Source organism: Triplophysa rosa, linkage group LG2 (assembly GCF_024868665.1).
Source record: "Triplophysa rosa linkage group LG2, Trosa_1v2, whole genome shotgun sequence".
In the NCBI taxonomy this organism is placed as follows: domain Eukaryota; kingdom Metazoa; phylum Chordata; class Actinopteri; order Cypriniformes; family Nemacheilidae; genus Triplophysa; species Triplophysa rosa.
In genome coordinates this window covers 31,258,484-31,274,290 of record NC_079891.1, presented here as the reverse complement: position 1 = coordinate 31,274,290, position 15,807 = coordinate 31,258,484, and the positions used below count along the sequence as shown (strand labels likewise).

General features: G+C 38.9%; 1 protein-coding gene across 4 annotated transcripts in view; it reads right to left on the bottom strand.

The window, feature by feature from the left end:
* Positions 1-15,807, bottom strand: part of taok3a (TAO kinase 3a) — a 60,555-nt gene that overhangs the window by 7,999 nt on the left and 36,749 nt on the right. For all 4 annotated transcript variants that reach the window (XM_057351424.1, XM_057351432.1, XM_057351416.1 and 1 more), the window contains 12 exons: positions 15,266-15,337; positions 14,023-14,124; positions 13,854-13,899; positions 13,229-13,325; positions 11,842-11,955; positions 11,667-11,758; positions 11,157-11,250; positions 10,170-10,251; positions 6,792-6,959; positions 4,659-4,844; positions 3,241-3,375; positions 26-262 (listed from right to left, as the gene is read on the bottom strand). In XM_057351424.1, coding sequence (XP_057207407.1) covers positions 26-262; positions 3,241-3,375; positions 4,659-4,844; positions 6,792-6,959; positions 10,170-10,251; positions 11,157-11,250; positions 11,667-11,758; positions 11,842-11,955; positions 13,229-13,325; positions 13,854-13,899; positions 14,023-14,124; positions 15,266-15,337 — 1,425 coding nt within the window. The remainder of the gene's footprint in view (positions 1-25; positions 263-3,240; positions 3,376-4,658; positions 4,845-6,791; positions 6,960-10,169; positions 10,252-11,156; positions 11,251-11,666; positions 11,759-11,841; positions 11,956-13,228; positions 13,326-13,853; positions 13,900-14,022; positions 14,125-15,265; positions 15,338-15,807) is intronic.

The following is a 15,807-nucleotide window of genomic DNA, read 5'->3' as shown; positions in this document are numbered from 1 at the left end:
GAGCAGAAGTAGAAAGATCACCCACGTCTTTGTCCGTCTGAATGGCGTGTTTCTTGGCCAGTTTCTCCAGCTCGATGAAGGCATTGTTGGCGTGGGTCTCCAGCTCTTTCTGGAGCTTCAGTCGGTGCTCGTCCATCTCCGCTTTCAGCTTGTTCTCCAGAGCGATGAGCTGCTTCTGGTGCTGCCGTCGCATGCGCTTGTATCCCGACATCTGCTCCCGGAGCTCATTTTCCTGCTCGTGCTCATGGATCTGACGTGTCACCTGGATGGACAGAAACGGCGGTTAAGTAAGGGTGACGAGAAACGTTTGGGAAGTTTGTAAAGGGAATATATGAAAAAAGTTGTGACGGTTATAAAGAGGGAAAAAATGCATACAGATGATAAAAATGTACATTGCATCAATTCTCTCTAGCTCTGAAAGGTACATAGTGGCATTATTGTTGTTGATGTGCAAACAAACGAAAGATGAAATCCCACCCCCCTTTCCGTCTGAACCCCCGAACAAACCTGAAAAAAAGGCGTGTCCAGATCAAACTGTTCGTTGAGTTTCTCGTAACTCCCACCTGAACTCCTCAAGCCAAACATGTTGGCGAAGTTTACCACCCGTGAGAACATTGAGAGTCGCCTGCACTACATCCCCCAAAAGCACTCGCTCAAAACCCACCGAGAGAAAGAGAGAGAGGGAGATACGGAGAGAGGCTGAACACTGCTCTCCTCTCTCCTCGCAGGTGCGCTGGGAATGAAAGAGGTCCTCAGTAGTGGCCTGGCCCTGCACGCGGGATAAGCAGCGTTTAGTAGGCCGGTCACATGAGGCGCATGTTGAAGGAGGAAATTTCCTAATCGCCCGAATCAGTAGCCCCACTGTAACCACAGTTTCCAAATCGCTTTCTGTCCAAATGCCCCCATCGGCCACACCAAAAGGGAATGTGATGGGGCTAGATACAAGCTCCGGTGGCAAGTGAAAACTGAATTAGATGTTCCTATTTATGATCAAATAAGGCACAATTTAACTTAAATTGAAAACATGATTAGATCAGTTTTGGACAGAAAAGATTTAATAGAGCATTTTAAGGCACAATATACCTGTTCCTAACACGCAGGCGATTCCAAAAAAGGTAAGCAGAAAAATGAATGTTGCCTTATGAAAAACACAAAATTCTTAAGCAATTCTTAATGTAAACAGTTACAATGTTTGATTTTAAACATGTATTAGTAAATGCTGAAATGAATATGAACAAAGATGAATAAATGCTCAAGAAGTATTGTTCATTGTTAGTTTATGTCAGCTAATGCATTAACTAATTGTTAACAAATACAACTTTTTTGTATTAAGTGTTACCAAGATATTTAAAAAAAAATATTTGTATGCATAGTTGTCAGGGGAGTATAAACTGAAGCTCGGCTTTGAGAAGAATTAAAGGAGACTTGGTTAAAATATAGCATGTAACACAGTCACAAAGCATTAGCCAGGTATCAATGTATGCCCATTTCCTTTATCTGTTAATTCCTGTAATTCTTGTTTTTCTATTATAATTTGATTCTATCGTTTTGTATTTTTCATAAAACCCTGATATGCTGTATAGTTTGCCTTTTGCCAAATCATTATGGCCAATAAATACCTTAAAAGCTTAAACGGATAGTTCACACAAAAATGAAAATTCTGCCATTATTTTCTCAATCACTTGTCATTTTAAACATGCATGACATTTTTCTTCTGAAGAACACAAAAGAAAATATTTTGAAGAATACTGGTAACTGAACAATAGCGGTACCCATTGAATTCTATTGTATAGACGCAAAGTTACGTCAATGGGTACCGCCATTGTTACCAATATTCTTCAAAATATTTTCTGCAGAAGAAAGAAAGTCAAACGGGTTTAAAACGATAAAAGATTACAGAATTTTCATTTTTGAATGAACTACTTTGTACATCTCATACTGAAGTCAAACTCCTTTGTGAACAACAAATGAATAATGATGTACATCTCATATTTTGATGATTTTATATAACCTGATATTTGAACTTACGAGCAAATATTGTACATATATGCCATTGACATGATATTGGGCCACTAATGTAGAAACTATACACAGCAAGGTAACTCAAAAACGTGAGCAAGGAACAAAATAAAATAGCTGTCAAAAGCGAAAAGAAAACGAGACTAATCTCTGTCAGACATTAGTTTAAATTTACAGCCATTTTAAATCTCATTCGTACAACTAGGGTATATTACAGCCCTACAGATGCTTCAAAGGCTCACGTATTTTTTATGCCAAAATAGTTTAGTTAAATAGTTTTATTTAATGATCAAATAATCAAATATGTCTTCCTTATCAATGTTTACCCCCTCTCTCACTTCCTCTCTACACCTCACCCCTCCTCCCTGCCGTTCCACACCGAACACAAAGAGAGACTCTTTTCCCGCATAGCCCTTCTTCTTGAGTCTCATTCGACACACAAAATCCACATACAACAAATAAAATCATCAGTTTGATTCCGCCAACTACAGACGAGAAAAAAATCTGATTTTGAAAGTTAGTTTTGCCATGCCCCATTCCCAAAAACCCAGCTGAAGCCAAACTCCTTTGTGAACAATGAATGAAAAATGATCGTCTGTACTGTCAGACAACGTCCACAACGCTTGTCTGGCCCTAGAGGGCGCTCACGCTCCAGCAAAACTAGCCCAAAACAGGTGACATCATCATTTAAACCAAGCACACTGTGATCGACTACAATGCCTGCTCGTGATCTCCACACACACCAATTAGACTGAATGTGGTTGTATCACAAGTGTTTTGTAATTGCATAACGAAATCTTCACACAAAGCGAATGCTTCGTAGCCTTACGTCATCCTGTAAAGGCAGATGTGATATTTCTGACACCTTACGGCTCGTGGAATATCCCTTTGTGTTGGCCCCACATTATCAAATAGTAGTAGACAACAACAACACCAATGACTCGTGCAAGGACTGCAGCTGGCTATTGACTGAATCACGTTGCCTTGACAACAGACGTGAGGAGTGAAGGAGAAAGTGGGGCCAGTTTTTTTTGCTCCCCAGAATAAAGAGGCAGTTAAACAGGAAGAAGAGAAGGAGGAGACCGCCGGGAGAGAGCGAGAAACAGAGAGCTCAAATGACCGCTGAGTGTCTTACAGCCAAGAATGAAAGAAAGAGACGTGAGGGGGGGTTAGAGGATGACAGGGTGGATGAAGTAGTGATGATATCATTCTTTTCCTCACCAGCGAGGCGGATTTGATGGTGGCGAAGCGCTCGCGGTTTTTATAGTTGTGAGCCTGGGCTCGGTCCGACGAGGAGGGTCGCAGGTCCGAGCGGTGGTCCCGATGTGGAAGGTCGTCGCGAATGTACTGATGATCCTGAGAAAAAGCAGAGAATTAAAAACGAATGACAAAATGATTTCAAGTCAACAAATATCATCGCTGGAGAACGAACGGGACAGTTTATGATGTCAAATCGTTTATGGGACAATTAAGAAGAAGAAATATGCACACAAGGCACATAATGTCCTTTTCAAGCTCGACAGCCATTAGTTAATATGAACTGTCATTGCAAGAGAATAATTATTCATTATTCTTAAAGAATACATACATTGGTGTTTCATTGAAAGGAAAGCAGCACGTGTGTCATTTTTCAGGAACTATTCTCGCACTGACATCAAAACAGTTTTACCACAGGAAATGCATGCATGCAATTTATCATCGCGTGCATGCATTTCTGCACACACGAAACCAATAACAGAACCGCATTTAGAAGCACCACAATAGCTCCGGGCTCAAAGCTCATGAGACATCCACAGGAGGAGTTTCATGTTTCTCTAGTAGCATCAGCTGAGATGTTTCACACCTCTGTTCGATACTAACACACTCACAGTCTTAAAACATCCGTAATATTCAACATCAAGCATTTCATTACTGAGGCTTTTTGTAAGTAAAATGTGTTGGAGGGGTGTTAACGTTTAAGGCTCTTTATCACAGCCCTGTTAAATTTGCAGAATGAACTGTATGTTATCAATGGATATGCTTGACGTCAATCAAATTCTCGACAGTTAAACTCAAGCCATTGCTGTTTGACGACCAATGGCAGACAAGTGGGAGGTCATCAAGCGTTACTTTGCTGCAGAAACGGAACACTTCATCTTTAAATACACTTAAAAATCATCTGCAAATAAATCATGTGTGCTGATCTCAGCGCAGTAAGTGTCCACCATGTGTGTTTTAACTTTTTAGCTACTATGAAAGGACATTCTAGCATTAAATTAAATCTTGTAGTCAAGTATATAAGGTGCATTCAATAAAGAAAGTACCCCTTTGAGAGAGAGAGAGAGAGAGAGAGAGAGAGAGAGAGACAACTGGACTGCATATGTTCCAACGGAGGAAGTATGATACGCATTACATGCGACAAACAAATGCGATACATTGCAAAGCTGATGTCATAGACCTGTGGTTCTTAACCAAAATTGAGAAGATAGAAAACAGGACCTCAAAGTGCGCTTTGAATTCTTGGCTGCTGACATCATGGAACTCTAATTTTGTATAATAAACATGTTTTGGTACTGTTAGAGGTCTAATGTAAGATCTAGGCCCCAAGCAGTTGAGAAGTACAGTATCGGATGGGGAGAGTTACTGAGCGTGTCTCAGACCTTCTTGGGGTGTGTGGAAGACTCTAGGGTGCTGTCGTAGTCGTGGTGGAGCTCTGAGCAGGAGTCATCCGGCACCTCCTGCAGGCTGTTGACGCTGCTGCTCTGACTGCCTGTGCTCACAGAAGTGCTGGGGATGGAGTGATTACTGCCCAAACTGTTCATCTTACAGCCCGCCTGATCTCCATCCTGCACACACACATTATTCACCATCAATTATTATTTATTCAACAGTTGAGTCTATTATTATTAAACACTTCACTAGGCTTTAAAGAAGTATGTACTATATAAGTATAGTATACACTACGTTGTGTTTTTATACGATCAGTATGTTGTAGTTAAGTATAGTATACACTACGTTGTGTTTTTATACGATCAGTATGTTGTAGTTAAGTATAGTATACACTACGTTGTGTTTTTATACGATCAGTATGTTGTAGTTAAGTATAGTATACACTACGTTGTGTTTTTATACGATCAGTATGTTGTAGTTAAGTATAGTATACACTACGTTGTGTTTTTATATGATCAGTATGTTGTAGTTAAGTATAGTATACACTACGTTGTGTTTTTACACGATCAGTATATTTTAGTATAGACTAGATAATACTCTTAGGCCCGGTTTCACAGACAAGGCTTAAGGCTAGTCCCAGACTAAAATGAACGTTTGACCTGTCTTAACTGAATATTACTTGCCCTGAAATATATCAGTGCCATTGTTTTGTCAAGATGCAGACCAGTAATGTCTTCTACGGCATTTTTTATAAAAGCGACATAAATATCTTAATACAACTAAGGCATAGTCCTGGCTTAAGATAAGCTGTGTCTGTGAAATCAGGCCTTAGTATATAGTTATTTTTTAAGTATAGTACATAGTCCTGTACACCTTTTGTGTAGTTCAGTATAGTATATAACAAATATTTCTTTATTTAGTGTAGTTCAGTACAGTATATAGTTCAGTCACAGTGTGATATAAAACATATATTTTCTACAAAGTATATGTTCTGTATATTTTAGTACAGTGTATAGTTCAGTGTAGTATACGATATAAAGTTCTGCATTCAGTGTGATTCAAAGTATACTAGAGCTCTGTGTGGTACACCGTATAAAGTTCTGTATAGTTTAGAACAGTTTATAGCTTTGTGTCTACTATACAATATATATGTAAGTTTAGTTTGTAGTATAGTTTTGTATTCTGTGTACTTCAGTATAGCACATAGTTCAGTTTAGTATACATTATATAGTTTTGTATATATTGCGTGTAGTTTACTAAAGTATATAGTTCAGTGCAGTTTAGGTTAGTCAGTGCAGTATACAGTAAATGTATGGTATACGTGTGTACAGCATATAAATGTAAACGTGCAGTATATGGTCAGTCAGTGCAGTATACAGTCTATAGTAAATGTATGGTATATGTATGTACAGTGTATAAATGTAAATGTACAATATACACTAAATGTCATGTAGTCCAGTACAGTATATAGTTCTGTGCAGTATACCGTATATAGTTCTGTATACATTCTGTGTAGTTTACTACAGTATATAGATCAGTGTAGTACAGTATAGCTCAGTCAGTGCCGTATAGAGTATGTAGTAAATGTACAGTCTATGGTACATGTATGTACAGAATGCAAATGTACAGTATATGCTATATGTAATGTAGTTTAGTAAAGTATATAGCTCAGTGTAGTATACAGTTTATAGTTCTGTATTCAGTGTTGTGTACTAGTATATCATTGTAATATACAGTATTCAGATCTGTACTCAATGTAGTTTAGTGTAGTTTATAGTACACTTTATAATTCTGTAAAGCGTAAAGTGTATGTAAAGTGTATTACAGTATAGTCCAATACCTTCTGTGCCTGTTGTATAGCTGTTTCCCTTTAGTCTAAACAGATTTCGTTTCAGTCTGTCAATCTGAATGCATCAGAGTCAAATTACTGCATGTTAACATCAAAGCAAGTATGGCAAGCGTGTGCTACACAGATCAAATATTTAAACAAGTAAAACAGCTGTCATTGTGTGCGTGTGTGTGTGTAAAGCCTGTGTCATTGCGAGTATTATGATGATTGTTATACAGAAACCAGCATGTGTGGACGACAGACTCTCACAGGGGCCTTCACCTCCTGTACCCACCTCCTCCTCCTCCTGTGACCCCCCCATCGGACTGTTGTGTTTCTCTTGGTAGAGAATTTTCTTCATTTTACGGTACTGCAGGTTGTCCAGCTCTCTGACAGCATCCTTCGTCCTCTGGATGAGATCGATCAGGACCGGCAGAGGACGTTCTCTCCTTACAAAGTCATGCTGGATACAGACAAATGGGGTATTGGGAAATAAAGTATTGCGGTTTTTCATGTTAAAGCACAGTGACAAGATCAAGGCAAAAACGGGAACAAGTGGCAATCAAATGTAAAAACATCTTTAGTGCTCAAACATCTTGATCTTGAGCAACTTTTGCTTCACCTTTTACTAAGACGTTTATTGAATGAGCACAATGAGTGGAATGTGTATATTTGTCTTAGAAGAACTAAAAGACTATTTTAGGAGAAACATTGGGGGATTGCGCTGCATGATGCAATTCAACTGCTATGTAATAAACTCCGTTTCAATCCTCACAGAACACGGGCTTGCTCTGAATTACGTCATTTCATGCTCGTCCCTCGCTCACTAGAGGGTGCTGGTGCGTAATGTGGCCAAGAGTGGACATATGACAAACGGAGAGGAATTTCTGACATGCTCGGCTAAATGAGGACGTGATCTCACGTCCTCAATGAAAACAGAGAACTGGTTCGAGACCAAGCGCCCGCGTGTGTGCACGTTAACCGGTCTCCCACAATTGTTCGCCGCCAACCACAATCCCAAACTCTTTGAAAATGAATTGGTCTTGGTGCAGTTCTTTCCATTACCCAACTGGAGTTTATTTGAGACGCAACATTTGGAAAAGCAATCTGAGATGAAAATGAAACCCAGTGTTGGCCTCTCTTAAACATCTAAATCCATCTTCCTACACTGTTGACCTCAATTTATTATTCTCTAAAACATGCATCTTGAACATTTTTTTTGTATCCCTTTTTGTATCCTGAAGACATAAGACCTGTCTGAAGTGGACAAACTGCTTTTAAAGCAAAGTTCTGGTTCACGTTTTGTTTAGTGCTCTATCAAATATGTTATAATATTTAACCACGTCAACTGAAAGTCATTTGGACAAGAGTGGACATTTTTTGGCAAATACATTCACATGACACTAACCGTGTTCTCTAAAGCCTTCCAAATTCTGAAAGCAGACAAGCCGTACAACCCTTAAAGTGATAGTTCACCCAAAAATGAACATTTTGTCACGCCTCTTGTCATTTCAAACCTGTGTGACTTCCTTCCTTCCACAGAATACAAAAACAATATATTTTGAAGAATGTTGGTAACCAAACAACGACGCTAACCAATGACTTGCATTGGTTTTGTGTCCATACAATAGAAGTGAATGGGCACTGGCGCCGTTCGATTACCAACATTCTTCAGAATATCTTCTTTTGCATTCTGCGGAAGAAAGAAAGTCACACAGGTTTGAAATGACAAGAGGGTGAGTAAACGATGACACATTTTTGCGGGTGAACCACCCCTTTAAGCTCAGATAGATGGTTGCAGTTGGGCTTTCTGCTGATAAGACAGATAAGCGTTTGCCACTCTAAACGGACATCTGTGACCAACCGGCACTAATCTACAGGATTATCCTCTCGAAATGGAGGAAATTACATAATCTGAAGGCTTGCAGACAGCCAGTTCCAACTGTAAGATCACGACTGACAGGACGTTCTCTATCGATACGACCTCTGTAGATCAAGACACGAGGTGGATTTAGACCACATGTGAGATTAAGCAAACGATGGGAATATCTTTAAATACTTAACTCTAAGATTAGTGACCTCTTTCATTTTAAGAAGCTTGGAAGGACAGTCTTGGAGCATTAGGAAGGAACAGAGGACCAAAAAGTGGGTCAGGACGCATTTCTTCTTGATTTCCAACTATGCTTGGGCCGCCAAAAGAAAACCATGTTTCCCATCTGCCGGGTCTAAAAGGCATTGTGTAGTTTGTTCCTGGCGTGACGCAAAGCTCTTAGTGCTAAATAGGATTACCTGCGTCCACCAACGAGATCAAGCGTAACCTGTACACAAACAGCCCCTTCCAGACTGCAAACACAAACAAACGCAATCCCTATCACTTATTTAGAACGACACCCCAAAGCCAATAATTACCCACACCCCAACTGTACAGCTACATTTATTTTGGTGATGATATAAATCCACACGCCTCCGACCAAGGCGAGCTATCACGAACATTAGTCACCGTGCAGGCAATATGTCCACCTACAGCCCTCCTGATTCAGTTGAGAGAAAGTCATGGTTATATTAGTATATCAAAAATTCCTCCGGCTTCTATTAACCCTCTAAGGATGTTGCTGGCACAGGAAGTGAGCAAATAAAAAACGGCAGAATGACACATTCTGTGGGTTGAGCGCTTGGCTGTGCATATGAAAACGTGTGCGCGTGTGAGTCAGCAGGGACGGATGAGTAAGGAACCCACTGTTAAGAGAACAGGAAGTACTGATATGGCAAGAGGAAGTCAGCTCACCAACTGAAAATGGGAGTGGTTAAGTGTGTGAATGTAGCTATGAAGCTGGTGTAATGAAGTTTTAAGTGGATAGTTCTCCCGTCGTCATGTATTCACCCTCACGTCGTTCAAAAACCTCTATATGAAACACAAAAGAAGATATTTTGAGAAACGTCTGTGTCCAAACAATGGAAGTCAATGAGGGTCAATGTTGTTTCGATACCAACGTTCTTCAAAATATCTTCTTTTGTGTTCTGCAGAAGTAAGTCCTACAGCTTTGGTATGACATGAGGGTGAAGAAATGATGAACGGCAGATATTTTGAAATATTACCCAACTTGCTCAGCATGACTATAAACAGAAACACTATAAAAGCCATTTTTGTTCAGTCGTTTTGTCTTGTTTTATCCAAAGCAAGTATCCAATAAATTCTTAAAAGTCTTTATAATGTTCCAGTATTGTATTAAGTAATACAAAAACAGAGATAGAATCTAAAAAAAAAAAATACATTACAGTACCTATTGAAAAAAAGTTCTTGTGTTAAGCACATACTTCGCAAAATGTGACTAAATTCTTAAAATACACACATGCTAATGTGTTAATGACTGATGTAATGCGCCTTAGATTTAAATAAAGCACTCGCTTTCACATTGTGCAAAGAATTGTATGTTATCGGCCTAACAGCCCGGCAAGTATGACTTTAGCATCTGTCAGCATTAATATAACCTGCGTGTGAGTATTACACAAGTATGTTGACTTCCCACAGCCTCGTGTGTTTACTGAGTGTTAGTGAACGTGACTCAAAGTGAGAAAACTATATGACAGAAGTGTGTGGGCACCGGGAAGCTGCAGCAGTGTTTGTGAGGGATTTTATACGTGACATGAACATCGTGTGTATGAGATTACTCACCCGCAGGAGCTCTGCTGAGGAGGGTCTGTCCTGAGGAATCTTTAATAGGCAGTAGTCAACGAAACTCCGGAATGCATCCGACCTTTGCAAAATGATACAACAGTTACTCATTGTAACTATTTTTAACAGAATCCACATTTCAAATAAATCAGGAAATGCATAAAAAAACAATCCACTGGAAAATGATTGAATTGATTTAATAAAATAAATCATTTTAATAAGGGCCTCAATAATGCTAGTTAATACATTTTAATAAAAATACATAGTTTGATAAAAAATAAACCGAAGACAAACATTTTTACTCTTTGGAACAACATGCACACATAAAATGGTCAATTGTTTGGATCTCATGTTTACTTTATATTATATGTAATAATAAAAAGAATGGTGCCAAATATAAAGCCACCGAAAAAACGAGACTATTCCAAATACTCATTTAATCAGAATTTCTAGATGTATTGTGGCTATTCCAGTCCAGTGTCTGTTGAATTTCAACAAAATTAAACCTCAAGAGTGACAAAGTCATCCAACAGCAATGTGAAAGACTGACAGCATGACAAGACACATGAAAACTGTGATAAAAACTTTAAAGTAACTTTAACAGTTTACACGGTCAATAATATTCTGGTATACCTGGTCAACCTTTCAAGTCTCAGATCAATCAGGCCTGAAAGACCAATAAAGTTTTTAGCTTTGCTGCAGGTCAAAGTGCAACCAGGCACTGAACGCTTGCTTGTGCAATAATGCCAGCAAGTTCAGGCTTTGTAAAGAGACAGCAGCAGGGTCAGGGTTATTGCACAACACTTACAAAGCGCTTGTGTTTGTGAAAGTGAGACTGAAGAATATTTGATGAGTAGGAGTATATAAACACACGTATACGTATATATATATATATATATATATATATATATGAGTGAGTGAGTCAATCGCTGTAGTGTTGCTGGTTGGTTGTGTAGAGGTGTTGTGATTGTGTAGATGGACACTCACCACTCATTGGACTGTAAGGTGGGAGAGTCGTTTTGGGCGATGTGGTACAAGGCACTCATAGCGTTCATGTTGAAGAGAGGAGGCTTGCGTTCAGCTGGAATAACAGCAGAGATTTGGAGAAAACGATCAACATGATTGAAGTTTTCAAACGTTAAAGTAGTAAAGTAGTGCAAAGTAGTCATACGATTTGTTGATGAATCGCTGAAATATATCCAAGTATTTCAAAGGTGACCAGGGTACTCTTTTTGGTGGAATTTTCAAGTATGTACGGTTTTTGGACTAACGCCATCTACCCTATGCTACAAAACAAGCTTTCTGATGCAATTTCAAGAACCATCGCATCGTTGTTGCACTACCGGTGTAATAACCCGTGTACTGGTGTAATTGTAAAGCATGTACTTAACTATAGTCGGTGCAGTACATACTTATTCTCATACTTCCTCTGAATAAACAGTAGACAAAAAGACATAAAAATAGACATATGAAAACCAAACATTTCTTGTAACTGACCCAGCTCAATGCAGGTGATCCCTAGTGACCAGACGTCCACCTTCCCTTCATACTGACCCTCGTCCATGGCTAAAATCACTTCTGGAGCCATCCTGTGTCAGAAACACAAACGGCACTTTATTAACCCCGATTCAGCCAAATGTGATGTCTTCTTAACAGGTTAAACGTTACTGACCAATAGGGAGTTCCCACAAAGGAGTTGGCAGGTGAGGCGATGGAAGCAGATCCAAAATCAGCCAGCTTGACTTGACCGGGTTCTGTCAGCAGAATATTACCAGCCTTCACGTCTCTATAGGATCACACATAGAGCAGAGGGGCTGTATTTAATATATGTATTTAAATACAATGAGACAGGTTAAGTTGCATTTTATATACAGTATACACGCGGAGAAAAGTAGAATAAAAAATGGTAAATAAACAGAGCTGCCATATGCATACGCAGGACTAGTAAAAGCTGACACAAAAAAAGACTACCCCGTTTTAAATATATATATGAACGGCATATGTTACACCCATATGTTAAGTACATCCAGTATATACTGACACACATATACAGTCGTGGCCAAAACTGATGTCCAAAAAACTGACATCTTTTTATTCAAATACAAATTGTGTTGCACAGTTAAGGCCTTTATATGAATAAGAGCGTGATCATATAATGTAACGCTAGACAATAATGACAGGACAAACGGATGTTGCATTAATGCCGTTAAATATTTTTAATGCATTAATCGCATGAGTTAACGCATTAACATTGACAGCCCTAGTTTCTATGCATTTTGACTATATGAATAAAACCCATACTCCCTGATATGCTTTAGTTTGCCTTTTAGTCCAATAAATTCCTTAAAACCTTTGTTTGTTTACTTGTTTTGTATAATACACCATATATTTTGATAGTTTAATAGGATTAGTGGATATTAAAGGGGTCATATGACACGGCTAAAACGAATATTATCGCTTGTTTTAGATGTAATGCAATGTGTATACACGATTTAAGGTTCAAAAACGCTGTATTTTCCACACACCGTGCATGTTTGTATCTCCTCTTTGCCCCGCCTCTCTGAAACGCTTTGGAACATCAGGTTCCAAAGCAATTGTACTGACAGGTACGCCCAACTTACTTGCGTGCACATTTGGGCGGTCCTAGTCAAATCATACCACGAACTGACGTAGATTCGTGGGGGTGTGGTTACACGAGGCGTTTCAGGCAGGTCTGGTTGAGCATTCGCTTTTAGACAGAATGCATCTTTTGTTCCCACACTTTAATTTTTGCAATTTTACGTGTCTAATACATGCATGGGCAACTTATAACACACCAAAGACACAGAAAAACACGTATTCGCGCCATATGACCCCTTTAAAAGCAAATATTGTACAAATATTTCCCCAGACATCACTTTTTGGCCACTACTGTATGTATAAAATACACACAGACAACACAAGTAAAGCAGTTTGTTAAATAAATGTCATGCTAAGGTTAAAGATTCATCCGTCATGCGCTCACACCTGATGAGGAAGCCGACAGAGAGTAAACGGATATCTGTGAGGTGACCACTCACCTGTGGATCATGTTATGGGAATGTAGGTAAGCCAGTCCTAGCAAGGCACCATGGGTAATGGCAGCAATTTCAACCTCTTGCAGCGGCTTCTTGTGAACTGGTCAAAGAAACAAACAGATCAAATGTGCTTCATAAACAAAGACTGCGTCCAGGAATTACACGTCTTTGCTGTTACACACGTGGCATTCCACAAAATAAACAACCGTGTGAATGAGTTATCTGATGCTATGTGAATTGACACGACACCTTTTCGGTACCTGATCCGCCTCACAGGAGAGGACGAAGAACGTGATTACAAAACAGGTTTGAATTAAACAGATGTGGCTGAAATTACCCAAACAATGACATAATGGTGAGTTGAACTGGAATTTCGGATTTCTTCGCTTTCTACGCACATACAAAGCGATAATCAAAACCAACAGTCTATCATTAAAGCCATGCCTGTTTCCATGACAATGGCCCAAGGAAACAACATCATGAAAGCAATGGCAGAATGGTAGTGACATTCAAACACAATTCTAACGTGTCTAAGATGTGATAAATGAAGGCCTTCGACACAATTCCCACAATTACCATGCCAATGTGTGCTTTAGTGCTATATTTGTCGCGTGGAGTGTAAACTCACCTTCTAACAAGTCTGATGCAGAGCCCAGACAATACTCCATCACAAGCTGAATTAGAAAAAGATAGCAGTGAAAAGCAGGCACGGCTGCCCCAGGGAATTCTGGGAATCTTGGAATAAACAGTAAAGTAGGTTTACAGATGCATTGTTATCTTAATATGGCAGTACAGACCCAAGCTGTGTTGTCCTTCAAGTAGCAGCCTTTGTATTCAATGGTGTTTGGATGCCGTAGCTGTTCTAAAAACTTCACCTCTTTAATGATGTCCTGCCACTTCTGAACAGAGGAAATTTGAAGAAAACAGACACTCATCAGGATGAGAATCGACCAATAAATAGAGAGATATATAGCCCATATGTAACAAACATTACACAAGTAAAACATTAACAAAACTATTTTTACACTGTGTAAATTTTATACTTTTAAAAAATATATATATGACAACAAATATTATGCATTGCCTATGGAAGATTTAGGTTGCAGGTCAGACGAGAGAAAGCCAGTTAAAGTGGCACAGTTGGCAGCCAATGGCGAGATCACCATCATAATCACACAATCTTAATTTTGAATGCACTATTACTACTGACTAAAACATGTTTTATACATATTGACTTGTTGATAATGTATCTAAAGGTATCTCAAGCTCATGTTTTGTAAGACTTGGAATAATACCATGTGTTTGTACAATGTGTGTATAATATAACGTACTATAAAATGCCAATATTTGTGCACATATGCATGTACAGTATATAGACACCTATCTGTATGTATTGAATTTTCTTGATTTTCTGTATATCACTTTTAAGGTTATATCTTTAGAACTTTCATGTTAAGTGATAATATATACAGTATAAAGCATTTAAGAAAACAGAACTATCAGATATAAAAGCATTGGAGTTTGCCTGCATCCGAAATCGCCTACTTCCATACTACTCTACTGTATATAGTAGGTGAAATCTAGTACGAGTCACGAATAGAATGTCCGAAAGCTCAGTATGCAAAAACCAGTAGGCGAGAAATACCAGGATGGTCTACTGCTTCCGCAGATATTTGTGAGTGTGGATCGGATGGACAAGTGGAGCCAAGCAACGGTCAAATTTCAGAAGTTAATCGAATAAAAATAGCGAAAACTTTAAGGCCGTTTTTTAAATGTAAGTGCTGATAAATGAATTCCTCATGACTAAATGATGTTTTAACCTAAGTCTACATACAGGTTGTTGTTAATACGTCATAGGTCAAAAAGCATATGGGCCACATGACGACAATAGAACATGGTGGATGCAGTATGTCCGAAATGTATTCATACTACTCATTCTATATAGAACGTACCGTTTTAATGGTCGATAAGTAGGTACTTATTTAAATTTAGTATGAACTGTCACAGTATGAGATTGCGGACGCAGCTTTCGTCTCTTACCTCAGTGGTCTGTTTGCCATTGTAGGACATCTTCTTAATGGCCACCACCTCATTGGAGTAGGAGTTTCGGGCCTGTAGGGAATTTTTTTCAAAATTACAGAAGCGAAAAGAAGAAAAAATTGAGAGCACACAAATCTCACAATTGTTTGCAATTCCAATAAAATGGTATAAGCCCAACAATATGGTTATAAGAGTACACTGTATTAAATGAAAATAAGGTAGCTTGGATGTAACCAATTTTTAATATTAACCATTATTATTTTTGCAAATTCTCAGGATTTGTCTAATCTTGTATTAAATGCTAAACATTTTGTATTTTCATATACAATAGGCATTCCTATGTCTATCTATGTTGACAGAGCTCTTGTATTGTCAGTCTTTCAGCATCATGGGGCCAGTTAGCCTTTGCATTTAAAATATGTGAACATCTGTCTTAAGAGCATTATCTCACAGTCATTCAACCCCCTCGAGACCAGCCCTACATCTGGATGGGCAGAGAGGGGCAGAGAGAGAGAGAGAGAGAGAGAGAGAGAGAGAGAGAG